This window comes from Pteropus medius, unplaced genomic scaffold (assembly GCF_902729225.1).
Source record: "Pteropus medius unplaced genomic scaffold, Ma_sr-lr_union100, whole genome shotgun sequence".
Lineage (NCBI taxonomy): Eukaryota > Metazoa > Chordata > Mammalia > Chiroptera > Pteropodidae > Pteropus > Pteropus medius.
Genome location: NW_024349519.1, coordinates 12557492 through 12585396, shown reverse-complemented (window position 1 = coordinate 12585396; position 27905 = coordinate 12557492). Strand labels below are relative to the sequence as shown.

The 27905-nt window shown below is 36.6% G+C and overlaps 1 protein-coding gene across 15 annotated transcripts in view; it reads left to right on the top strand.

Annotated features, from left to right (window-relative positions):
* Positions 1–27905, top strand: part of PPFIBP1 (PPFIB scaffold protein 1) — a 146717-nt gene that overhangs the window by 81814 nt on the left and 36998 nt on the right. For 13 of the 15 annotated variants that reach the window (XM_039882408.1, XM_039882407.1, XM_039882419.1 and 10 more), the window contains 5 exons: positions 11205–11302; positions 14457–14662; positions 23997–24083; positions 25523–25636; positions 26535–26666. In XM_039882408.1, the coding sequence (XP_039738342.1) occupies positions 11239–11302; positions 14457–14662; positions 23997–24083; positions 25523–25636; positions 26535–26666 (603 nt within the window). In that variant the 5' untranslated portion in view covers positions 11205–11238. The remainder of the gene's footprint in view (positions 1–11204; positions 11303–14456; positions 14663–23996; positions 24084–25522; positions 25637–26534; positions 26667–27905) is intronic. The other 2 variants (XM_039882414.1, XM_039882415.1) reach the window with 1 other exon arrangement.

Below are 27905 nucleotides of genomic sequence, written 5' to 3'. Positions count from 1 at the left end.
GTTGGGAGTGAGCAGTCAGTTGCCACAGTAAATGGCCACTTCATTCTTCTATAGAGTAGGCCACAGCCCCCAAGTCATTTCCTTTCCCCAAACACTGTATCAAATTTTATTAGCTTTTCCATCAAAATGTACACAAGAATGTTGATATGTTACATAGGTGTGTGCATTCATCAGAACTCAGCAAACTGTGCAATTAAGACCTGCACATTTCACTCTATGTAAATTCTCCCCTTCTCCCTTGTTCTCCCTCCCTCCTTCTCTCAGTACCAAGTAGATGAAGCTCTCCCTCCTCCCAGCCTTTGTACTGGCTGTTGTTTCTACCTGGAAGCCCTCCCTATATATTCACCTGACTTTCTCCCTCGCCTCTTTTGGGGCTTTGCTCAATGTCTCTTTATCAGCGGGGCCTTCCCCAATTATCATATTAAAATTGTAACTCCCTACCATTCCCTTTCTGCACAAAGAGCCAGCACAATGTATAATTAATTAAGAGCGTGGGCTTTGGAGGCGGACTGTCTGGCTTCAAACCCATTTTCCAGCTGTATGACTTGAGGGCCCTTTCTGTTCCTCAGTTACAAAGTAGGAATAAATATTGTGTCAATAGGGTTATTATGAGGGTTCGATGAATCAATACATGAAAAGTACTTAAAACAGTACGTAGTACGAAGTAAGCCAATGTTATCTTTATCCTCCTTCTTTGCTTTGCATTCCCATATTATTTATCACCATCTCATCTACTATACATTTAAATATATTTATTTGTTTATGGTTTCTTGACATTAGAGCAATAACTTTTACTTTTCCATTTCTTTTTCCTTTACTGCTATATCCTCATCAGTTCAAATAGCACCTGATATATAATAGATACTCAGTAAATATTGTTCAATCAGTGAGTGAATGAGCAAATAGGAGAAGAGTTTTGGTACTTCAGGAGGCTATGGGATGGGTTGGGGCAGGGGTTGGCAAACTTTCTCTGTAAAGGGCCAGATGGTAAATACTTTGGGTTTTGTGGGTTACAACTACTCAACTCTGCTGCTGTAGCATGAGAGCAGCCACATAAACGAATGCGTGTGACTGTGTGCTAATGAAACTTTATTTACAAAAATAGGCAGTGGGCCAGATTTGGATTATGGGCTGAAGTTGGCCAACACCTGAGTTGGGAAATAATTTTTGGCTTTGCTCTCCTGGTTCTCAGTACCTCTCCCTTAAGGACATCTACTGCAGCACTTAGTGCCAGTCATTCAGGACTGAAATACAAACAACTCGAAAAGCATTATATAACCCATTATCATTTGGTTCAGTACTTGTTAATTGTACAGAATTTCCATATGACTTTTACTATTTTAATAGTGAATAACAATTGTAAGAATATATTTTGTACTTTCAACTGTATAATTTCAGGGTTCTGGTTTTGATTTTTTTCCTCCAAGAGCCAAAAACATACCTGTACTACTGACTATGGCCAGAAGCACATATGCTATAAAAGAAAAAAATGTTGACATTTTATTTACTATATATATAGCCAAGAGTGTAACTAATACCCAGTTGAACAAGAAAATAACAGAAATTACCCACTAGACAAATAGTTTAGTTTTTAAAATTATTATAAAATCTTATTCCTCCACAAAACTGTTCCCTAGCCCACAGTTTTTACCACTCTTCCCAGTCAATTTGGTATGCTGGCAATATTCTTTTGTTTTTATCGCTATTATTAAAATAAAGTGGATCTGAAATTACAATGTTTTGCTTCTGCAAAACATATAAGTAGTTCAATTATGTTATTGCCATTAATGTTAATTTTATACAACTAAAAATATTTTTTGTTTCACTTGTTCTGAATTTAACCATCTATCATCAATGCCAGTGCTAATAGCTTCCCACTTGCCATTTAATTATTTTTATCATTCGGCACATGCGGAGAGAGAACAGACCTGAACCACACTCCCCAGTTGTTGGGGTTCTCTCACTCCCTGTGTTGTCCCTTCTCTCTCTAACCATAGTCCACGGTTTCCAATAAAAATACTTTGTACACACTTAATTCCAAGACACACGCCCAGTGAATCCTGCAGAGCAGTGCTTCTCCAACCATCTTTGGGGAAGGACCAGGTTTGCCATACCCCCGCCCCCAATCCATCATGGATCAATTCTTTCCATAAAATTCAGTTTTAAAAAATTGGGTGGGCCTGAAAAATGATCACGTAATTGGCTATCAGAGGAAAGTCAGGTTGCTATAAAACTTTCTGAATACTTATTCTTGATTTCTATATTTATAATAGACCACTAACAGTTGGTGGACCAACACCAATTTGCAGACCATATTTTAAATAGCACCACTTTACAGCAGTCTTTCTCAAAATTTTTTGAGTCAGTGTAAGATATACTTTCTTATATTATGATGTAATACATTTATATCCATGCCCAAATAAACACACACACTTTGAAACCACCGAATGTCAGCTACCTAAAGGCAGAAATAGGTTTTCTTTTTGCTTGTCTTTTTCACCGTTCTATTTCCAGTGCCTTGCACATGATAGGGCTTCAATGTTTATTGCATGAGATGCATATATATAACTGAAGCAAAATTTCACAAAACAGTACTTAACCTTTTCTTCTTATGAGATACTCTGATATTTTCTATTAAATACATGTTGATTGCAGTCTACTAAATTTATTTTACTACCTTCTAATCTTTGGGGTCATGACACATGGTTTATAAAACACTCAGAGAATGCTTGGATATAGGCAACTTGTCCTTTCCTGCCCTTTCAGAGCTTTGAGTAGCTATTATGCATTCTTGCCCCTCTGTACGTTGTAAGTCGGGGTCCGACATCCCAGAACTACTTACCTCTTAGCTAGGGCTAGGTTGGTAGACCTGGGTAGGAAACTAGGAGACAGATGAGTCTATAGGGGGTTAGGGTTAGAGTGGGTGGAAAAATAGAAGTTAAATCCTGCTCAGGCCCCCTGATATTCCTCTGTTACACTGAGAACTAAATTTGCAAACTCTTAGGAATAGCGTCATTCCAAAGTAGCACGGTGAATTTGATTCACCTACATCTTAAGAGCAAGGGTGATAGCAACAAGGAATATAGGAGCTAGAATAGTTATGACATAAAAGTGTGTATGTTTGAGGAGCCACGGGAGCATAGCACCATGCTACAGGCCTTTGTTGTTCATCGTATAACATATTGGGTTGCAGAGATCAGAAACACAGCCTCTATTTTCAAGGAACTCACAGCTTAGTTGAGGAGACAAATACTATAAAACTAAGGCTCTCATAGAGTCATGCCATGGATGCTCTGGGAAAGGTCAACAAAGCCTGGGAGTTAAGGATGCCTGAGCTGAATCTTGAAAGTATATTTACCAGGGCGTAGGAGGGTAGTCCAAGCACAGAAGGAGCAGCTCGTGTGACAGCACAGAGAGGTAAGAGAGCAGGGGTGTTCAGGGAAGAGTATGTTGTATGGCATGAGAGGAAGGCAGTGATGGGTGTCCTGGAGGTAGTATATAATTTGGATTAGAAGCTCATGAGAGGTCAAGTTGGTGATCCTAGTTAGGGCATACTGTTTAATAAATACCTACTGAATCAGCGAGAAGCATACTTGGGAACGACATGGGTTTTGTACTCAAATCTTACTTCCCAAGTTACCTTGGACAAATCCTTGACTTCTTCATGCAGTCATAATACCAATAACAGTAGATAGGGAGAAATGGGACATTCTTTAAATTTATCACAGGATCTTCTGATTTACTGATATTTAATACACACCAGTCTTTCAAATAGCAGTGATATCTTTTTATTCAAGAAGTGAAGGATCTTGGCTTATTGTATGAACCTTTTTATCAACTCCCTTCTGGTCATCATTCTTAGATATTAATAACATAGAACTGAAAAGCTCATTTCTTTTGATCTTGTCTTATTTTTCTTTTGCTTCTTCATTTATATGAATACTTACCAGCTCTGCCCCGTTATTTTTGCAGCTCTTCATTTTGGTGAGCAAGAGAAGTAACTTTTACTAATGCACAGTCATTAATTCTTTTATGCTTTGCTTTACAATTTTCTCTCTGTGAGAGGCTGTTTCATTTTCTGAGTGTGTGTTTATGTTTATGCGGGTGGTTAAAATAACAAGTATTTTCTTATTTGGTTTGTAAATATTTGATAAGCCCTTGGTATGTTTTAGGTAATGATAGAAAAATAAAATATTTAAGGTAATATATTACGGTCAAGGGTGTTTGAAAATCCTATTGTGTAAAGACATGAATGAAAGATATTTAAATATTTAAAAGATGTTTCAATATTTATGGAAAATTTCAAATATGTGAAAATGTGGATAGAATAGTGTAATGTTACCCCATGTACTCATCACCCACCTTCAATAATTATCAAATCATGGCTAATTTGTTTCATCTATATCTTTACCCTATTTCTTTCTCCTTTATTATTTTAAAGCTAATTCCAGATATCATATTACTTTATTCATGAATATTTTGCTAATCATCTCTAAAAAGCGAGAGCTCTTAAAAAAGAACTATTAAAACTTAAAAATTAAAATAGTTCCTTAATATTTTCAAATATAGTCAGTGTTCAAATTTGCAGTTATATCATCAATATTATACCTATTTTACAGTTTGACAAGTTTTTAAATGTGTTGTAACATTATATATCACCCCTGCTGCCAAGATCTCCAAACTTTTCTGTTTTTAATACTTCCCCTGCCTCTCGACCCCCAATTCTTAAAATGTTTCCCTTTTCATGTGATTCCGAATTAATTTTCTGGGGATGTTAGAGCAGATTGGAGGTGAAAAGAATTTGGACTAATACAGAGGGGAGGAGAAAGTATGTGATGACAGATACATAGCAGAGAACCAGAAAGTAAGGAAGATTGCTTAAGAATCTTAACATGTTGCAGACATGAAGACTTAGTAGTTGAAGTTGAAAGGGAGAGATTTTTTGGATTAAAACATAATTGCTTCTTCAGAACTGTTGTTTTTGGGTCAAAAGTAAGGATCGGGGACTGGGGAGAGGAGCTCTGCCCTTGTTTACCTTGGTAGCCAGTTCCAGCCTCATCTGGGTGGGGCTTGTTGTCCCAAGAGGGAAAGGAGGCCTCTTACACTCTAGTGCCGTGATTGAGTGTGCATGAGAATCACATGGGCAGCTTGTAAAAATCCAGGTTTCTGGGCCCTGCCCCTGCAGTTTCTGATTCAGTAGGTCTTAGGTGGGGCCCAAGGATTTACATTTTAATTAACTCCCAGGTGATGCTGCTGCTGCTGCTGCTGCTGCTGCTGCTGCTGCTGCTGCTGCTGCTGCTGCTGCTACTGGTCCAGGAACCATAGCTTGATAACCACTGATAGTCTTTCCTACTCCCTTTTGGTCTTTCCATTTTTACACATTTTATCTTTCCCATGATTGTATTGCAGCATACATTGAAAATCATTGTGTAATTGATTAACACACCTAGCAAGCAGCTTAGGGGGAAAAATTGTGAGAAATATATGGGTAATTTATATGAAAATGTATTGTTCTCATAATGACCATATAATAATATGACACTCCGCCAGCCAGTGAGCTGTACTCATCTCTGGGCACAAAGTTAGAAGTTCTCTTTCAAACCTAAACATTTTACCTAAGGAAAGCTGTAAAACCTAGGACAAATGTCATTCTCACCAAAGTTTAAAACAAACTTTGTAATTTTCATACAGCCTTTCTTTCTTCACAGGGAAACCGGGCAGCTAGCCTGACCTAAAACACCAGTTAGTCAGCAACTCTGCAAAAAGTTTTAGTCTTCTGCCAACCTTATAGCCACCACACCCATTACTGGAACTTTCCCTGATATTTTACCCCATTCAAATCTACTCTAAATGGGTCCTGACCAAGCTTGAAATATACCCAAAACATGCTTCTGTTAGGTCTTTCTTTGTTCCTTACTCTAATATATGACTATTTTCCCCAGTAGATTGCTTTTTTAAGGCTTTTCTAAACTTATTTTTATTAAACCATTGGAATCGAAAACTACTAGGTTGAGGACTCCTGCAAACAGAGCTGGTCTTCTTTGTCTACCTCGTCCGACAAGTAAGGGGTTTCTCCAGTTTGAACTATGACTTTGAACCCATTATTGTAGTAGTTGTACTTCCTGGTAACTTTTCCTTCAGCAAGTCATTCAAAAAAATATATATTAGCTATTTAAAATCCAGAAATGTATTTGCTATCATGTGAGAATCGTTAGATGTTGAAGTTTTAATTTTCTAAATGGTTTGTCCATCCAAAAGACCAAATGAAAATCAGCAGGTTTCTGGGTAAGCAAAGAATTAGAACAAAGGGACATGGATTTGCTGAGTCTTTTATTTTTGACCTCAGATCTGTAATTGAATTATTCATTATCCTTGATTCATGACATATTGTCACTATAAATCCATGCATTTCCCACTTATATTAATCCATTTATTTATTTAGTTCATTTTAAAATATTTTAATTTCTCAGTCATCTTCATTCCTACTTTTTAAAATCTGAGATGAAAATTGTGTACAGTGAAGTATACACATCTTAAATGTATAGTTTGATGAGTTTTGACAGATGTATGAACTTACATAACGAACACCTCAGTCAACATATTGAATAGGAAATCTCTCAGTATCTCCTTTAATTATTTGCCACTTCCTACAGGTAACTATTGTCCTACTTTCTATCACCATAGATTGCCTGTTTTTGAATTTCATATAGAAGGAATCATACAGTACATAGTCGTTTATGTCAGGCTTCTTTTGCTCAACATAATGTAGCATGTACCAGTAGTTGAGTCTTTTTTTATTGTGGGGTAATATTCCACTGTATTGGAATAACATTCCATTGTATTAAGTATGTGAGGACACCCAGAGGGATCATCCTCTCAGAAATGTTTTTGAGGATATAGGAAAATCTTTTTAAGAGCTTGGGATTTTTTTGAAGCCTTTTAATGTAGTTTTTCTATTTTTAAAAATACTTTGACCCAGTCATGACAGTTGACATAGCTTTATCAACACAGATGCTCACTAAATTAGGCTGTCTCTAAAATAACTCGAGCCAAGGGCATGTCAGAATTTTAATATATGTGGAAATTCTATTCTTAGTCTTAGTACTTTACCACTTCAGGTTGTTTTTCTTATTCTCTGTGTAGTCCTTTAAAGCCCATTTGGAATTTATTGAGACTTATTTTATGGCTTTACACACATGGCCTATCATGGTGAATATAATGTGGACTTGAAAAGAGTGTACATTCTGCATTTGAGTGTTTTGTTCTATAAATTAAATTAGGCCAAGGTCGATGGTATTGTTCAAATCTTCTATATCATTATTGGATTTTTTCCCTACCTTGTCTACCATTCCAAAAGAAGTTTGAAAAGGAGGAACAAATGGCAGATGGGACAAACAGAAAAAAATTAGCAGGATAGTAAACTTAAATCTAACCATGTCAACAATTACATTAAATTTGAATGGACTTAATTTGTGTAATTATCCCTCAATTATGTTGTTTTTTGCCTCATGTATTTGGAAGCTCTGTTATTAATTGCCAAAAAAAAGTTATAATTGTTATGACTTCCTGGAGAATTGACTCCTATCATCAGAAAATGTCTCTCTTTCTTTCCAATAATATGTCTTGATTGGGAGTCATTTTTATTATTAACATAGCCACTTCTGCTTTCCTAGGCTTACTATATACATGATATCTCATTTTTCATTCTTTTATTAATAGGATATAGTTAAATCTGTCTTTTTTAAAAACCAGTCTGACTTTTAATAGTGTTTATTCCATTTATATTTAATGTAATTATTTATACAAGTGAGTTTAAATCTACCATCTTTCCTTCTTTTGGATTGAGGATTTTGTTAGTATTCCATTTCATAGACCTAATTGGCTTTTTACTTATCTCTTTATTTTACAGTTTTAACGGATTATGTTATCTATTCTTAACTTACCACAGTCTACCCTGAATTGGTATTAAACATCTTTGCATGTAATGTTAAAAACTGTACCCCCTTTTATCCTTTGCACCAATAAGATTGAGATTTTTTTCATGAGTCCTTGCCGCTCTGCATCACGTGGACTGAGAAGCGTCCACAAGTGAAAAGATGTTAAATGTGAATCTCATATAGTTCCCTATACTCAAGAACTGAATTCCTTCCAGTTTCTACCAGTTTTTGGTGGGGCTCTAATTTCTTCAAAAATTGTTTTTATATTTTACTCATTGTTTTATATTGCTATTTGTGAGACAGTTTGTCCAATAAAATATATTCTGCCATTATTAGAAGTGGAATTTCCTTTTTGTCATTTTTAATAATGCAATAGGCACTTTTGAATTCATTACCTAACTCAAAAACTTGACACTAAACTTCATTTACCTATATAACTTTTTTTAAAAATTCTGTCTCCCATGTCCCTGGCTTGAGGTAGCCATCATCCTGAATTTCATGCATCATTCCTGTTTTTCTTTGTGTATACTTACAGTGAGTCTATGTGTATTTCATACATATATTTGAGATACAAATATATATACATATGTATGTTTGTATTTAATTATTAAGTCTTACTGAATTTATCAGACTTTTTTATTTGCTATTATATTGCATAGATTTGTCCATACTATACACATATTGCTTTAGTTTTGACAACGGTATGCAATTCCGTTGTTTGAATAAATCAGTTTTTTCATCTCTTCTCATGTTGATGGACATTTGGGTCATTTCCACATTTTTATTCTTGTTAAGAGTCCTATGATGAACATTTATATATCTTGGAGTAAATATTGTTAGATTCAAAATGAATGTGAATGTTTAATGTTAGCCCATTTTACATTTCCACCACCATTCTAGAAGAGATTCTGTGAACCCACATCCTCTACAATACTTGGTAGTGTTAATTTTTTTTTCTTTTTGCCAACTGACTGAATATAAAACAGTATTGCATTATTGTCTTCAATTCCTTGGTTATTAATACATTAAGCATCTCTTTATATTTTTATATTTTCATATTTTCCTCTTCTGTTATATGTCTGTTAATACTATCACCCCTCCCATTTTTTTATCGATTTGTATGAGTTCTATATTTGAAATACCACTGAACTTTTGGTTTTTAAATCTGTCATTCTCCCTGACTACCCTATTTAATTTGCAAACCCCTCCAAACTCCTGACCCCCTTGTCCTGCTCCATTTTTAACCCTTAGCACCTACCACTTTTGCTGTATTATGCACATATTTATTAGTAGTGTTTACTGTCCGTCTTCTTACTGTTACATGTAGACTGTTATGTGATCAGTATGGACATCAATAGTAACATTTATAAAATTTTTTAAAAAATGACATTGTCATATTTTTATGACATTAAGCAAAGGATTGATTTCTAAAGAATAGGAAATTTTTTTAAAAACTGGTTTTTCACCATTTTGCAAAACATGGCCTAAGTTCTCATACCTCCATGCCATAGGGTTTGAAAGGCTCTGTGAACAGAACAGAGAAGAAATATAATTGCTAATAAATATAATTGTTAATAAAGACAAATATTTATTTTTTCTAATTTTGAGGCGTAAGAGTTTTTTCAATGTGAGCATCATTCTGTTTTATTAGCATTTCCCAAGTTTATAGCTGAACCTGACATGTGTCTCTTATATATATATATATCATAGTATCTAGAGCTCTTTGAAGTGCAACTTTTAAAATGAAAGGGAATGTAAGCCGCTTAATTATATGAAAGTCAAGGATTGTACACTATTCATCTTAGTCCTTTATGTTCTTGACTTTCACGTTTTAAGTTTTCTGCCTGAAGCGTGATTATTAAATTGATGCCCCACCTCTCTGGACTGTGCACTAGCTAAATGTGCAAGTAAATTTTTGAGAACTACGTGGGTTCATAACCTAGCTTGTTAACCGTCTGATTTCTGGGTAACTGTAAACACATGCTTCGGGTGGTTTTGTGCTGTAATATTTGCACATAACATGGTAGTGATATTTTTACCTTCTGAAGTGAGTAAAGTTGTGGGAAATTCTTAGATGAAATCTATAAAATTGAGGTAATATTTCACATTGATTAAATGGCATTTTATCAGAATAAATACTCAGTAGAGAACTGACCCAAGAAGCTGTTTATCAGAACTGTAAATATGTTTGTAAAAATAAAGTGGTAAGTGAAATCTGGCTGCTTGGAGACAGGGTAAAAGTTTCTGTTAAAACAGCATACCCTTTATTTCTCAGGTATTTGCTACACCACAGTATCTGCAAAGTAGCAAGAGCCTTATTTAGGCCTGTTAGGAGAATTTATATGGGTGCTTAGTCTGGTACCTGAAATGTATTAATTAATATTGAAAATCACATACTTTGATTTTTTCCTGTTAATGACCCATGTTTTTGCAAGGATAATTTCAATTTTTTAACAGGTAAAAAAAAAAGTGAGCAGATCGTGGCACAATTTTAGCGTAAACCTATCTTTCAGATAGGCTCAAGTAAATAGAAATTCAGTGGAAATCAGACAGATCTAAGTTAAAAACTGTTTTTGGCTTTACTTGCTGTGTTTCCATGCAAAAATCAACAAACATCTTTGGTCTCATTTACAAAATGGAGATGAGTTTATCCAATATACAGGATTGTTGTCATGATTAAGGATTATGGAAAATTTATGTAAATTTATAGGGACCACTATAGGCACTCAATATGTATAGCTAATGTTACATTATAAAATACCGGTAGATTTGTATGTGTTTAGTATGTATGTTCATGAACCATTTTCTTAGGCAAGTCTTATGGTAATTCTTTATACAGAAAAAAAGAAAGGCAAACTTAAGAAAGCAGAGATGGGTAGGGCTAGTGCAGGGAGAAAGAAGTCTTGTCTATCTGGCATGCCTCACTGCCCTCAGCAAGGTTCCACAGCCATCCCCTATGCCCTTCGCAGGGACCTAGAGCTTTACAGAGTACAGCATGGAAACCATTCTACTGGATTTTAAACACTTTGAGTACAAGAACTGAATCTTACTTTATTAACTGACACAGGTATCGCATATCATCTTGCAGTACAGTAGGTGATTATTGGCCACAGCTTGTTAAATGGTTCAATTAATTCAGCTCTACTACTTCAGAAATTCTCCGTATTTGCCTGCTAGATGGAGTTATAATTTGAAGTTGAATTATTAAACCTGCCAGGAAGTGTGTGTCATTTAGAGGCTATAATGATAACATCATTATTTTTTCAGATCCAGGTTGGAATTTGCCCTTGACAAAAACAAAATGATGAGTGATGCAAGTGACATGTTGGCTGCAGCATTGGAGCAAATGGATGGTATTATCGCAGGTAATCTGTATCCTCTAAAACATAGAATCATGCCATTTACTCTGCTCTCTTGGCTTTTTCATGACAACTTTTTTCCTTTCCAATTTCTTATTTTCGTTTATTAGCTCTCTCCAATGCCTATAGGTTCCCTGTGGTATTATCTTTGTCCTCCTTCTCCATTTTCTACCGGAATCATTTTTACATTTTATTTTAAAATGTCAAAAATTCCAGGACTATCCTAGGCTTCTGATCAAGGATAAAGAATCTGTTTCTCAGGTGATTCTGGTGCCAATAGTCTGTGGACTACACTTTGAGAAGTACTCTACCCAATATCCATGAATGTTCTAATCTGTTCTCTTGAATTCAACATTTACTTTTCCATCAATGATTCTCACATGTATTTACTTTCCCAGTTCTTTGGGAAGCTTCAGGTCTCTATCTCTAACTGCCAATTAGATATCTCCCATGTCCTGTACAGACAAATCACTGTCATTATTTAAAATACTGAGGTCATTATCTTTCCTCAGAAACTCCTCTAGTAGTCTTTGGTAATTTCATAGCCCTTCATCCACACAGTTTCCTAAACAGAAGTTTAAGTCATTCTAGACACTCATGTTCTCCAACTTAGTTAATCAAGTTCTATCATTTCTACCTCCTACCATATTCTACCATTCCCATTTTTTCTCTTTGAAATCTGCCGTGTCTGTGTGACCACTGTCTTGCTCTTTCTAAGTAAACCTCTCCTTCGATGTTCCTGATACTCTTGCTTTCTTGCTCTAGTACATCTTTCTCTGGACCACCAGAATCTCCTTTCTAAAACACAGATCTCATCATATTATTTCCTTATTAAGAATCTTCAGCAATTATTATGGAAGCTGAGCAAAAGCAATAGGCCATTATCTCCTTATTTTCTCATCATGGCTAAGGGGACCGACTAGTAAGTAGGTGTACCCTTTCACTCCCTTGCTGTCTCCCAGGAGTGGTGGCTACCTAAGGTCTCATGTCACATTTTGTATTTTGTCTCAGTATAATTACTTTTATGTATTTAGGAATGCATTACAATGAGGAGAGGGTTGGATAGGCTATTGGGTGGGGTTGTATGCATGCACCTGGTGCTCAGGGTCAAGATACAGTTGGCCTCTATCGTTCCTGATTCTAGTTGTCCTGCTCCCAGCTGCTAATCTTTTTTGGTCATAAATTTGACCCTACTCTATTTTGGTTGTTTGAAGAAACCAAAGGTGTTTTCCTTTTCAGAAGGTTCTCTTGAGAGAAGTGACATATCATGGTTTGGTCTCCTTTGCTATACTTACATGTGCTGGAGACCTGACTTCAATTTGACCTCCTTCGTGTATTAGACCATACCCCAAGTACTGCATTCAGTTCTTGGAATATCATTGTCAAAGGGTCATTGGAAAACTAAAACTTATCTAGAGGAGGTTAGCATGAAGGTGAACAGTTTAACAAGCACATCTGGTAAGGAATTGGTTATGTTTAACCTAGAAAAGTATTGTTGCTTGCAACATGCTTTGTGCTTTCCAATAGTTGAGGGACTATTATGTGGGAAAGAGATTGGATTTACTCCGTCCCAATTTCAGAAAATATAACTAGAACCAATTCTAGGCTCTGACCAGAGTCGAGAGAAGTGATATTTCTGGAACCAGTAGTTGAAGAATTTACATTTTATATATTCTACTAGACTAGTGTATTTATTCCTTAGCCCTGGATCAGCATTAGAATTACTAAGAAAATCAAGATTCCTCAGGTCCCTCCTTAAGTTAAATTAGTCAACAACATTGTGGGTAGGATCTGGATTTATATTAAATATGCATCTATTAATGCCTCCAACTGAGGTAAGAGGGAGAAAAGGAGAAATGACTATGAACATTTGGATAATTTTTCTAAATACACATCTCTCTTCTGTCTCCACCTTGTTTTATGACAGGGACTTAACAAAATAGAAGGTTACCATGGGCTCATATATTTTTAGTAATATCATCAGGTGATCCTAATGCTTAAAACTACTGAAATAGGACATTAAAGCCTGTCTGGTTTTTAATGCTCTTCCCACCCACCTCCCACCACCCTGCCCCGCTTGCTACTCTCCTCAATTTATATTTTTCTGATTCCTCATCTCAGTTTTACAGGATTCCCAAGGGGATTAATTCAGAGGGTTATGTGAAGCATTTCACACTGTGCCTAGCATATCAGTGGGTGCCATTATAATAGTTTGGCAGATCTGGATCCAGATCATTTGGTCCAGTATTAGCAATGTCAATGGAATGAACTAGCTGAAAGAGAATTCCTCTCTCCATTGTTAGAATTTATCAAGCCAGATGGCCAGCTGGACAGAGAACTTGCACGTTGGTTCACAGGTCTCACCCAATTGTAACACCTTCAGATTTATGAAGCGATAGCCTAAATATCATAAGTGTTGATATTTAAGTATAAGGTTAGTATTTATATTTCATAGTAGGTATGTTTGGCCAACCAAAAAATAAAAATCTAAGCGACAAAGAGGTTGGCTGTGAGTCAGTTGTGTGGATTTAAGTAGTAGAATGTTTTCTCTTATAACAGAAAACAAAAATGTCTGTAAAACCTGCTCGTAAACCTAAAATTAACAAGAGAGCATTTATGCTAGGCCGCAAACAATCATGGGGGAAAATATTTATGTACACACGCTCATGCATACATAATCAATTCATCAAACTTATTCAGGGATTAAATTCTGGTAAGTTAACTAGGAGCTGGCCCTTTCACCTTCGAAGTTATGCTATGCAGTTTCCACTTCGGTGTATAACTTACAGGAAATTTAAAGACTTTATGGCCCCTAAAATCTCTGTTTTTTGGAATGCGTAGCTCCACCCAAACTGATCTGCTACCATTTTATCTTCATTTCTGCAAGATCAGGATATCTTAAAACAAAAACGACCATACTCATACTATAGCAGACATTTGGCCTCCCCGTTAGGTATTTGACCACTGATATTTACCATCAATTATATGGTTTTTATTTTTGAACCAAATAACTCTGCGTTGGAGAGAAACGTGATTGAATTATCTTTTTCACCATTTTCTTGTTATGGCTATTGCTTACGGTGACTGGACTTGCTTGCCACTTTCAGCTTTGTGTTATCTAATATAAATCCTTTCTCTGTGATTTTTTTTTTAAACTTAGGTTCTAAGGCCCTGGAATATTCCAATGGGATTTTTGATTGCCAGTCTCCCACCTCCCCATTCATGGGGAGCTTGCGAGCCCTGCACCTTGTGGAAGACCTGCGTGGATTGTTAGAGATGATGGAAACAGATGAGAAGGAAGGCTTGAGATGCCAGATCCCAGATTCAACAGCAGAAACGCTCATCGAATGGCTTCAGAGTCAGATGGTAGATATCTGGATGTCACCTACCCCATGCTCTGAATCTTTTGTTGCTTATTCCAAAATTTAGAATATAGAATATCCCATTAGAACAAGAAAAAAAAAATTATAGGGAACAGCTTGGTCCTTAAGAGATCTCAATTCCATTTTGACCCTAAGAATAATTTTTTAAAAAGTGCTGTTACTATACATTTCATGAGTGCCAGCAGGTCACCTGATTATTCTTTAGAAAGTGGACTAGCTTTTAGATTGTACCTGAATGACCTACTGTGGCTTAGAATAAATAGTCCTATAAGAGAAAGAACCTTGCACATAATAGATGCTCTCTCGGAAATAGTGAGCAGTTCACTGTAAAAAGACCCAATGGCGATTCTAAATAGGCAGTGCAGTGAATAGACACTTCAAAAAGCAAGGCAGGTTTGTAGCAGTATTTGATATGAAGTGCCATTTAGCAGTTTGTGGCGATCTCTTCAATTCTAATGTGTGAGTTAACTTGGGCTTTAAATGATGTTCTTATTCACTGAACAGTGAGGTCTCTTTCTAGGTGTCCTTCTCAAAAATTAATGTCATGGCAGATCTGCCCTTTCCCTGAACACAGTGGTAAATATCATGGTTCTAATACTTTCAAACCCATAAAATCTATGAAATATCACAAAAAGGATGTGATATTGATGGAGAAGATAGAAAAGGTGTTATTTTGTAAGTCTTTTAAAGATGCTCAGTTTTCAGGAAGATACATTAATAAGCATATGAATTAATTGTGTTTCTATAAAAGCTAATGAAAATTGTGTAAAATAATTAAGGTCTATTTTTGGATCTGTGGTAGAAATGAAAACCATTTGCTTTGGGAACCTGAATACTACATCCTACAGCTAAAACATGTTCACATGATGTGACACAAATACTGGTGCTCACAGCCAGTCCCAGGCTGAATGTTCTTATGTTCCTAGTCAATATGCCTCCTCGTTTCTGGGTGCAAAAAGTACGATCATGTTTTAGTGGTGGCGCAGCTACACGGCTTCAACACTTGAAGTTAATTTTTGTAATACATGATGCCTTGTTATTATACTTTATATTTGCTCTGCAGGTTTCTCCTCTAGAGACTTAAGGATCCAGGCTTGCTGATTTCTTTGAGAAATTGCTTCATGCCCTAAAAGTAGATGTTCTCTAGCATATTCCTTAGGTTATTTCTACTTCCCATCTCACCCCTTCTTTACTCCATATTTTTCTGATCATTCGGCTCATAATGAGAAAGGAATTTACTATTGGCAGAAGAACCTATTCCTAGCCCACATGTAGAGGCTGCCAGTGGCAGCCATAGCTTAAGGGTACTTGTGGTTGAATTTTTAACTCGTGTCTAAAAACAAGTGTTTTCCGAGACAAAATCTTGTGTCCAAAAGCATTTCCATTAATACGCGCTCAATATGTTCTGTTAAAGTCTTTCTGAAAAAAAGTAAAAATGATAATGATGATATCTGAACATATATCAGATCATGTCATTCACTCCTTTTTCAGAAACTTCCAATTATAGTCACATCTCACTCGGAGTAAAAGCCAAAATGCTAACTCTTGATTGCGAGGCCTTATAGGAGATGCTCCTCATATTTTCTGCCCTCATTTCTCATTACACGTCCCCTCTTTCACTCTACTCTAGGCACATTGGCTTCCTCACTGATTCTTAAACATGCTGGGCAAACCAGCCTTAGGGCCTTTGTACTGGCTGTTCATTCTGCCTGGAAGCCCCTTCTCCAGATATCTCTGTGGCTGGTTCCTTCATAGTCTTCTGATGTTTATTTAAAAGTTATGCTATTAGTGAGGCTTTCCCTGGCCACCATATCTAAAATTTCACATATTCATTCTTTGTGTTACATCTCTCTGCTTAATTTTTTTTTCTTAGCATGCACCACTTATGTCCTGTGGATTTGCCATATTTATATCATTTATTTTCTGTCTCTCCAACTGGAACGTAAATATTAAGAATCAGAGAATTTTGCCTGTATTTAAGAAAAGTCCCCAAACCACTATATCTGTGGTGCCTAGAACGACTCCTGGCATATAATAGGTGCTCAGTAAGTATATTTGTAATGAATGGTGATACATGATGATAAAATGGAGTGTGCATTTGAACGAACTAAGATCGTTTGTTGTGTTAAATTTATTCCTCGGATGGATAATGGCCTGTTGATTTGTATTTTTGGTTTGCTCTCTATCTTAATATTTGACATTTTTAAGTTAATTATCCACAGAATGACAAATACTTTACACAACTTATGAATATTCAGTTTTTATCCTAAAAATAACAATTAAAAAATAAACTAGAGGCGGATCCTGAGAGGTAAATTTTTTTAGTTAAACTTATTTATATTTATCCAACTTATTTATATCTATTTCCTCATCTTGATCCCAGTCCTTCCAAATTACATTTATTTCTCAAGCATACAGAAAATGAAAGAATAAAAGAAGAAAGAGAGCAAAGGGCAATACCTAAATTGAGAAGAAGAGAGCTGGAATGAGTGTTTAGATTAATAAAGGCATAGGGCATAAGTCTGAAATGAGTAGTCACAGCACTAAGCCTGTGGTGGGCTTTACTTTTAGAACTGGGCAAAAGAGAATTGAGGCAGCATTGAGAATCCAATAGGCAGAGGGTCTTAGGCTTACAATTCAATTATTTGCTGATAATTTTAGATTTCTCCCATTTTAATATTTCAGAAGTTGCAATCGTTTTATGATCTTAAAAGTGGGATGTATACACATTTTAGCTGGAATTAGTCTTTCTTTCTTTACCTAGAGTATGCAAATAAATTCATAGAGACAGAAAGCAGAATAATAGCTGCTATGGGCCTGGGAAGTTGATATTTAATGGGTACAGAGTTTCATATTTGCAAGATGAAAAGAATTCTGTAGATGGATGATGGAGATGGTTGGACAACAATGTGAATGTACTTGATACTACTGAACTGTACACTTAAAATGGTTAAAGTGGTAAATTTTATATATGTGTTTTACCACAATCAAAAATTTAAGAAAATTAATAGTGTGATAAAAATGGGTGGCATCTTGGAATTGAAGGAACACAGAATCCTAGCAAATTCCCCCTTTATACTGTATATGAAGAAATTGCCAAAATAATGAATAAAAGAGGTCCTGTTGTAAAAAAGCAGCGAATTTGATAAACAAGGCAGGATTGTATCTTGGCAGTTGCAAATGTAGACCTTGAAGACAGCAGACCTGAATTCTGATGTTGTTTCTGACTCTTAGAAGCCTGTATGATTTGGGGGAAATTACTTGAGCTGTGTGTCTCAGTTTCCTTGTCTATAAAATGGAGATGATGATTTCTGTCACACAGGATTGTGAGTCCCCAAGGACTAACATATGTTGAGTGCTTATTAGTGAGCCTGGCAAATGACTAGTCAAAAAGATAATACTGAAGTGTGGATTGTAAAGAGTAGAGGGAAAACATTTAACAGGATCCCTTTGCAATGAAAGGGTTGGGTCCAGTTCCAAGGCGAGTTAGGTTACACATTACTCATACATAGTTCACTGTTTTGACGAAAGAGTACAGGCATATCTTAGAGAGTGAAGAAGCTTCCATAATATTTTAGAAAAACATATTAAAAATTTCATTCATGTTTACCAATGGCCAACTTCAGAGCCCATGTACCTAAGATGGATACTAATCTTTTCATTAGAGTAACTGGGCATTTGTAGTTCTAATTATTATTTTGCCTGGCCAGGGAGGTCCCCTGGCTTCCTGTAGGGTGCAGGTTATCCCTTTACTAATTTCTGCTGCTTGTTTAATGGCTTTGTATGCTCAGAACCTGGATAAGAAGAAAGGAAATAATAACCCTAGTAGCCTGTTTCAGTGAAGGGATATAAAATCTACAGGAATGAATTTGTTGTAATGGGGTAGCTATCACTATAGCATTCTAGAAATGAGTAAGTATTTTTTAAGACTCGGAAGGTTAACACAAATATGAACAAAGGAGAATTATGTGCTTTAGCAATCTCTGAGTTTAGGAGGGCAAATAGAGAAATATGTCCCTTGGAGCCAGGCAAGTAGTTTGTGATTACTTTAGGTCTAACTTGATGAGTTGCCCTAGACCATTCTTTTTTCAATAGACAAAACTGAGGATCGTGACCAGGATCAGGTCATGAAATCCTAAAGTGTCTGATTATTTGGCACTTTTAATTCTGAGTCAATCTCAAAATTAGCAGAAATTACAAAAATGCAGTTTTTAACAGAGCAAGTGACAATATTGATGGTAACAACCCATGAGATAGGTAGAGTATAAATGGAGAAGATGGTGTTCTTGACTGCGTTCTGACCTGTTAAATCACCATAATAATTTCTATCATATGTCTATATTAAAAGAAATAGATATTTATTCAAAATACCTTTTAAAAAGGTTTTTACAAAAAATAAAAATACTCATAATTTAGGGAGTTCAAACATGGAGCATGTTTTCTTCAGGGCTGCTGGCTATTCTTCTGGGCTCTCAGCATGCAATCCATTCCCAGCACCCTCTGATCCCTGCTGCTCTGACTGGCTTCTCTTCTCATGTGTGCCTCCAGGGAATGTTTTTTCAAGCTTTGGCAAGCAAGGTACATCTAAGATTGTATCCCATATGTGATCACAATTATCTGGGTTATGCAGCATCTCACTGAGACATCCTGGCTAAAGTTAAAGCTGTTTTCCCTTTAGGCCTCTGTTAAACATCTATGAAAAGTGTCCACAGACATAGGAAAACAAACGGACCAAGTCAGTAGAATTCTCAATTGAGAGTGGCTAATGCAGTGTGATAAATGAGAGAGGCACTTTTAAGGAGATCCCAACTACTAGTATTTGTTTGAATTGAGTGGAAAGAGGTTTCTCTGTTCTATTATGAAAGTGAGTTAAGAAAAAATAAGTGGCAAGAATAATAAGGACAGCATTTTTTTCTTGATCTCATGTAACCCTTTTCAAAGTAGTGGAGAGATTCTTTTGCTAGATCTGCATCCTGTCACATAGCTGGCTTTCAATAAATATTGAATGAATGAATGAATGAATGAATGAATGAATATGGTATGCTACTACAATAGGAGCTGGGTTTTAGCTTCTAGGGACCTTCTATTCTCGATCCTTCTGTAATTCAGGGAACTTTGGAGTATACCTGTGATCAGAATAATTTTGTAGGCTCAACATGTATCCCTCTTCTCACTGTAGAAGCTTTACTTTTGGGGATCATGGTAATGTGCATGAAAATAAGGTGAAGAGGGGTTAGAGCTCACCTTCCTTGTTCAAGTAAGGTGTCTAAAAGAACCTTTTAGGAGACCCTAAAGAAATCTGTCAAACTCACCCTGTACGTATTGGCCACGGATGCACAATGAGGAGGTACTGTGTATGCATTAACGGCATGACAGGACAGCCACTGTATCTTGGCAATAGGTATTTTGGCAACAGATACCCAAATACTCCAAGGGAAGCTCTCTCAAGATATTTCTAATGAGACTAGCAGATGAAAGCACTTTGTCATCTGCTGCTCTTGCCAGCATTTCAGATGTAGTACATTTTTGGATTGGTGACTCTTAGGGGCTGGCCTACTACTGTTGATTTTTCTCACTCCAGAGCACTTTTTTTAGCATCAGTTGGCTTAAGAAGATGCTTTCTGTCTCTGGAAAACAAGCACTGAGAAAATTAAAACTCAGAAAAACAAAACCCAGAAATAAAAAAGTCAAAGTCTTATTTTGACTACATCTGTAATCTTGACCTGGAAAGTACAGAATGTATTCAGACTTATTCTGAATTTTAGTCTTTGATGTGCTTTCTGGCAACGTTGAGTAAACCGATGTCTTTTCCAGGAAAGGGTCAGGTTTGGGCTTTTGGGGTTTAATGAAGTGTGCGTGAGATTTATTTTCCCTCTGGTTTTCTTTTGTAGCAGAGATGGTGAGATTTTGGAATCAATAGAGGACTTCCTGAAGAGGTTGTCCTTGTTGCCTTGGCATCTTATTTACTCTTTTGAACTGCAGTAGAAATTTAGGAGGGAAAAATAACTGGGCTGTTTGTAAGACTGAAGCAATGTCAGAGGTGCTATGGTACATAGGGCCACTGGCCATTCAGAAGGGATGCTCCAGTGCCCTTGAATGGCAGCAGAGTTGCCCTGAGATCATTATTTACAGCACAAGGGGAGAGCCTCACTGCCCTAATTCCTTCACATCTGATGAGAGGACAGTCGAGCGAAGAAGCACTACCTCTGAGAGGTGGCTTGACTTCCAGCGTTGCCGGCATCGTGTTCTTTGACTCTGAACAGTAGAGTGTGAGATACCTTATTGTGATGTTGGATGCAAATGAAATATGACTGTAATATTTCTGGCCGAAGGATTCAAGTCTTGTCTCAATCTCTCCTCCTCCTGTGGTATCTGTTGGAGAGCAGGCAATAAATGTTTGTATGTGGTGGTAAAGATATAATACGGATCAGGACATGAAAGACCCTTGTGTTAGATATTTCTCTTGATAGCTAGAGATAATATTTCTTTCTGTAAATTAATTAATTTTTTTTTACGGTGACATTGATTAACAAAATTTGGTTTCAGCTATACATTTTAACAGTAAGGGATAATATTTAATTAAAGGAGCTTTGTTGGACTGCATCTTACTTTTCCCTTTCTGATACTGAATTTTTAAAAATAGAATTATGAAATCAAGAGTCTTCTGTGTGTGAGATACACATATGTAGCCAAGTCTGATCTGTTCCATTCAGTGTGACACTTGCTGCAATGAAAGTTCATCTGAAGCTGTAACTGGCATATGAGTGGACAAGTAATTCCAGGAAGACTTCACAGGCCAAGCTCTAATTGAGGCGGACCTTAGGGAACGAAGAATGAGGAAGAAAGAGTGGGAAATACCGTCCATGCAGAAGGAATAGAATTAGTGTGTGAGAGAGCATGCCGTGGTTAGGGAGGTTTTGAATGGTGTGGTAGGCAGAGCACAGGAATTGGAGGAAGAATAGAGGTAGTAGTGTATGGAATTGACATCTTTCTACCATCTTTAAGGCAAAGATGACAAAATTGGCAGAAATATAAGTAAACGTGCGAATAGAGTAAACCTTTACCTACTTGAATAAGTCAACACAGAGTTTTAAAAGTGTAACTGTTCCAGTGGTGGCTCTTAACCTTTGCTTATGTTCTTATAGAGACTTTTAGTGTTTTAAAAAAAATCACACTACTCTTGAGTCTTATGAGCACTTGTGAGTAGCAACACAGTATTGAGAAAAATGAGCATTTTCATTGTGAGTCAATTTTTAGTATTTGTTTTTCCTTTAGGATAATTTTGTAGCACCAGTCTTGGAACGTCTTATTTCCACATCTTGTACAGTCGCTTCATGCAACACTTCTAGAATCTGCTGTAGAAACATTTCTATTCCTGCTATAATTTCCTTCTGTCAGAAGAAAGACGACTTTTGCTTTGTGTCCTCACTGAGCAGAAATCTTTTTTTCCTACCTGATGAAATGTATTTGTTTATAAAACACTACTTGCACGAGGGTTTTTTTTTTGCATGGGGTTTTAAAAGCAGATGCCTGCCTGCTCATGTCCTTAATCAAAATGAGGAATTTAGGGCTGTATAAGGCCAGTCTCGACACTTTCTTAGATTGAGAACATACGTTCTGCATACTGGCTTTTTGCCAAAAAACTATCTGCAAGAAGTTACATAAATTTTATTTTTCTGAGTAGTCCCCTGGGGTGGAAGTCATCTAGATTACTCCATTAGACTCTTTGTAATACTTGTTGAATTCTGGGTACTTCAGTTTACACCATGAGCAGAATAATGCTACGGTAGGGGCGCATGTATGTGGACAAGCAGCTGATGTTAAAAATTTTATTTGCTCTAAACTCACATTGCACACTTACTATATATTAGCTTCTGATTCTTTTGTGGCCTTGTGGAAAATAGATCTAGGGTGCATAAGATTTTAGAAGAAACATCCTGTCATTTTTGTTAAAGCTCCTTTGTGTGTGTGTGTGTGTGTGTGTGTGTGTGTGTGTGTGTGTGTTTCACTCTTCCCAACACATGACTTTTGTTATTCCCAAAATTTATACTGGAAACTGCATTAATTGGTAGAATAATAATATCAGTTAATTCTGGAAAAATAGTAGATGTCACTTGACGTATGTCTGTGGCAGTAAAGATGTACAGTTTGTATTTTCTCTGATTTTTAAATCTGAACTTACTTGCTTTTCCATTTGAACTCTGGATGGCCTCATCTAACCATTTTGGCCTCCATTGGCTTTTATTTCTGTTGTGTTTGAATGATGAATCAGGAAATTCTATTGGGATTACATACTATATAATTATGGATTATTTAAATGAGATAAAAAGGGACACATCACATACATTACGATATTTCAAAATGATGTTTTTATGTTGTCTGCTCTCTATAAGCCTTTTCATGTATCTTCTTAATGACTTGCACGTTATATAAGATGACTGAGGGAAAAGATCTAACTTGCTTTCCCCATCTATACTTCCTTTGACATTTATATCATGCATAAATATACCCAAATTTGATAAAAAGCTGATGAGAGGGGCAGGAGGTAGGGGAAGGAAGAGTGAGCACTGAGCCAGATGCTGTGGAGATTACAAGATGATACCATTTTACAGGCTCTGCCCAGGATCTTGGCATTAGGTTATATGAACAAGCAAACTCACAAGAAGTTAGTGAATTCAGGACAGAACATTACAAATCGCCAATGAGCATGGCTAGTCAGTGCTGCCAGGGGAATTTACTGTGGACTGAGTGCTTAAGCTTTTAGGGGGAGAGAAAACGCTCCAAAGAAGAGAAGAAGATTTGTCCCACGACTTGGAGACTTGAGTAGCAAGAAGAAGCCTGTGGTGTAATTTGCCCCTGCTGGCTCTCATTTACAGTCCTGGATTTGGGACTTTGGGAAGAGAGAAGAGGAATGAAAGGGCATCCCATTGTCCCCATCCAGAATTAGTGGCATTGAGCATTTGGAGTGGGGGGAGGGGAAATAGGGTTTTGTGCCTAACCACACACGCAACAAAGCTGTGCATGCCCAGGTGTGCATCCACTATCAGTGACTATTAGTTCCTTTGGGGTCATTATTTTCTGCTTGATAAGAAGTCGTTTAGTTTGGTGAAAACATGCCTAAATGCCTAACGTGCCTGTCTTACCTATTTTGAGGTAAATGAACCAAGTTACATTCTATATTTTCTACAAATGGCAGTAGCAGCTATGCTGAGTTCAATTCAGCTTCCTTGGATTAAAAGCAGATGCAAGTTTTTATTTACCCACAGTAGTTCAATTTTAAAGAGAGACAGCCTTACCCATATTACTTCCTTTTTCAGACAAATGGACACCTAACCGGGAATGGAGATGTGTATCAAGAAAGGCTAGCACGTTTAGAAAATGATAAAGAATCCCTCGTTCTTCAGGCAAGTGATTTTGAAATGCTGTTCTTTCCTCATGAAATACTTACAAAGACCATTTTAAATTGGGATGGCAAATTCAGGAGCCAGGCTGCTGATAAGCATAGTGTAGCAGGCCATCTGTGTACGACAGGGAGTGGTGAGAACTGCGGCAGAACAGGGTGTGCATACCCAGTCTGGTGCGAGCAGCTCAAATCAGCCTCAACTCTTCTAGGGCCAGTGTCATGACAAGCACAATGCCATCTGATCTGATTTTCTCATCTGTCATCTGAGCTGATTTTTTAATATGTAGCAGAAATTCCGATTTTTGAGCCAAACAAAACAAAGTGAGGAGAATGCTGTTTGTAGGCTTTCTTCTTCATAATGTTTTAACTCTTATTTATTTACTTATTTTAATGTATGGTTAACATGCAATATTATATTAGTTTCAGGTGTGCTTTATAATAACTCGACACTTACATACGTTATGAAGTGATCACCATGGTGTCTAGTAACCATTTATCACCATACCATGTTATTACAGTATTATTGACTATATTCCCAGATTCCGTATACTACGACCCTGTGATTTATTTGTTTTATAACTGGAAGTTTGTACCTCTTAATCCCCTTCACCTTTCCACCCATCCCCTCACTCCCCTCCCCTCTGGCAACCATCAGTTTCTTCTCTGAGTCTGTTTCTGTTTTGTTCATTTCGTTTTCATAGATTCCACATATAGGTGAAATCACATGGTGTTGTCTTTGTCTTATCTCACTTAGCCTAATTCCCTCTAGGTCTATCCATGTTGTTTTAAATGCTTGACAGACATTTTGGCTTTGGTATTTTGAGCTAAACAAAGTATGTTTACCAGGCTGGTGATAGCTGGGGAAAAGCTCATAGATTTGCAATAAGCACTGAGGGTGGAGGACAAATGCAGTGGCTTCTCTCGGAATTCAAGTCACACACTGACTTTGAGCACAATTGTGGACAGCATGGTCATGAGAGATCTCGTGGAATATGAATTTTCTGAATTTTCTTTTATTCTTCATGAAATAAACTTGAATAGTCCTTGGTAACTTCTCTTTCAAACATTAACTCTGGTTCCTCTCTTAATCTCTAATAACTACTTTTCAAAATACCCACTCACCCCACCCGCAAAAAAAAAAAAAATTGTGTACATGCTCACTCTCTCTTGTAAATGGTTGAAATGGTTTTAACCTATAGTGTTGTACATCCCTGATAAGCCCTAACTTTCTTAAAAATCGAATCAGACTTCTTGGGTAAACAAGCATTACATAAATAGGAGTGTGAAGGACTGCTGTGTTATTAATTCTTGGATTTTTTTTTTTTTTACAACCAAATGAGTGGTGACAGCATTACAGTTTTTGTTCTATTTAGAGAAATAAAGTTTGCAGTGGGATCCACATTCTTCCTAATCCTTTGCAGTATTTTGTTCTGAATACAGGTAAGTGTGTTAACAGACCAGGTAGAGGCTCAAGGAGAGAAGATTCGAGATTTGGAGTTCTGTCTTGAAGAGCACAGAGAGAAGTTGAACGCCACAGAGGAGATGCTGCAGCAGGTATGTACAAAGCTGGCCCCCAGGTGGCATTTTCCTGCTGAACTATTTGAGAGGGTACATTTATAGGTTGTGTTCACTTCCTGTGATGCCCCAGGAAGTTTCATGATTCACTTAGACTGACATCTTTTAAGCAAAAACCTAGAATAACAGGGTCCGAAGAAACATAAACACAATCAGAAGTGTTCATGTAATTAAAATCTGGAATAAAATATTAATTGGGTTGTAGGTAACTTTAATTATTTTTATTGTTTCATATGGTTTCCTAACTCACAACCAGGAACATATTTTTATGATTAAGAAAAAAGATAAGTACCATATGTGACCTTTATTGAAAAAATACTTGTGTGTACAAACACACACACATACACACACGCACACAGACACGGTGCTTGCATGTGAGAGGTCCTGTAATGTAGTGGACAGAGTGTACTCTGGAGCAGAATTGCTTAGGTCTGAGTCCCTGCTCTGCCATTCCTTTGCTGTATGACTTTTGACAAGTTCTTAACCTCTCTGTTCTCACTTCATATGTTGAATGAGGATAATTCCTGAGTTATCTTTATGAGTTTTTTCCTCATAAGGATTGAGGATCAAACCCCTAACTACATGTCAGAACAGTGCCTGGCACATAGCAAACATAACGGTATCATCGTCATCAGTGTTATGATCAGGCTTTAAGGTTTATATATGTGTGTATCTATTTAACATATGTCTCCCCGTTAAGCAGACATGTGTTTAGTTCTGCTCAATGAAGGTTAACTAAATTGCATCTATTTGGTAATTAATCTTCATCATATCCTCTACTTGATAGTTACTGCCTTTGTAGTCATAAGTGCGACACATCCACATGTGGCTGTTTATAATAAAGCAACTTTCGAATGTATCTCTTAAATTCTAATAGGAGCTTCTGAGTAGGACATCCTTAGAAACTCAGAAGTTGGATCTGATGGCTGAAATATCTAACCTGAAGTTAAAACTGACTGCCGTAGAGAAGGACAGATTGGATTATGAAGATAGGTTCAGAGACACAGAGGTAAGTGGCACCCTCTCTCTATATACTATACATACACATGAGTGTGTGTGTGTGTGTGTGTGTGTGTGTGTGTGTATCACACATATTTTTGACTTTTAGGACATTTGGAACTTCTGTCTTTCTGTTCGTACATCTGTCCATTCATTCATTTGTTCATCTATATTGGTTCCTTCACTGTGGAAATCATGGTTTTAAGTATGTGATGTTTTTTAAGCACACTGATTGTTTACTATATTATAGAATTTTTAAAATATATATAGAAAACATGCTTTCATTATATAATCATAAAAATCACAGATTTTTAGAGCTCATTTAATTTGGCCTTCTACTCTTGGTCTACTCCACCCAGAAGTTATTCTGATTAAATAAAGCTCACTATACTTTTGTGATTCAGGGCAGATTTTACAATTTGAAGTACTCGTTTTATGGCTAAACATGCTTTCTTGTTTGTTCTACCTATTTTATTGTTAATCCAGGTGTTCTAGTTTGTTTATTTGCTTACAGTTTTTTGGGGGTGGCATTTCCATTTGAATTTATTTATTTGAACAGAACTGTAAAGGGCTGTAGAAATTCCTTTTCTTTTTTCTCTATTTTATTTCCTCAGTTGGGATGTGGAGAGGTGTCAAACTGGATTAGAATACGGGTACCAAGGAGAGAGGAGAAGAAATCTTTTTTCCCCTCTATCTTCATTTCAAACATTTATTTTACACTGACTACATGTCCTTACCATGTGAGGTACATTACATATATTATCTACTGTATGAAAGCCCTTCATAGATTTGAATTGAATGAGGCTTATTCCATTGCTGTTGTAAAAATTCAATTTTCCATCAAGATATAACTATAATGGAGAGTCTTGATATAGGTACTACTTCCTCAGTAGCAAAAGGAAATCCCCAACTTCGTTCAAGTTTTAATCTTAAAGTTCTTTGTCAGTCACCTGTATGAGCATGTTTCTCCTTTGATTAAGACTGGGACTCAGAACTTAAAAAGTTACCCAGTTTCTTTAAAATACTTGCCTTTGTACTTTCCTTAAAAATCTGTTTGGATATTTTCCTCTTTGTCCCTTACTGTCTTTCCTGGACCCCACATAATACAGCAGTAGAATTCAGTCACCAGGTGGACAACATGGCATGGAGCTAACTCTGATGTTGAGAAAGAAATTACATTATTTAGGTATCAAGAGTTGGCCCCCTACATTATATACATAAAGTTCAGGGGATTTCTTAACCTGCATGA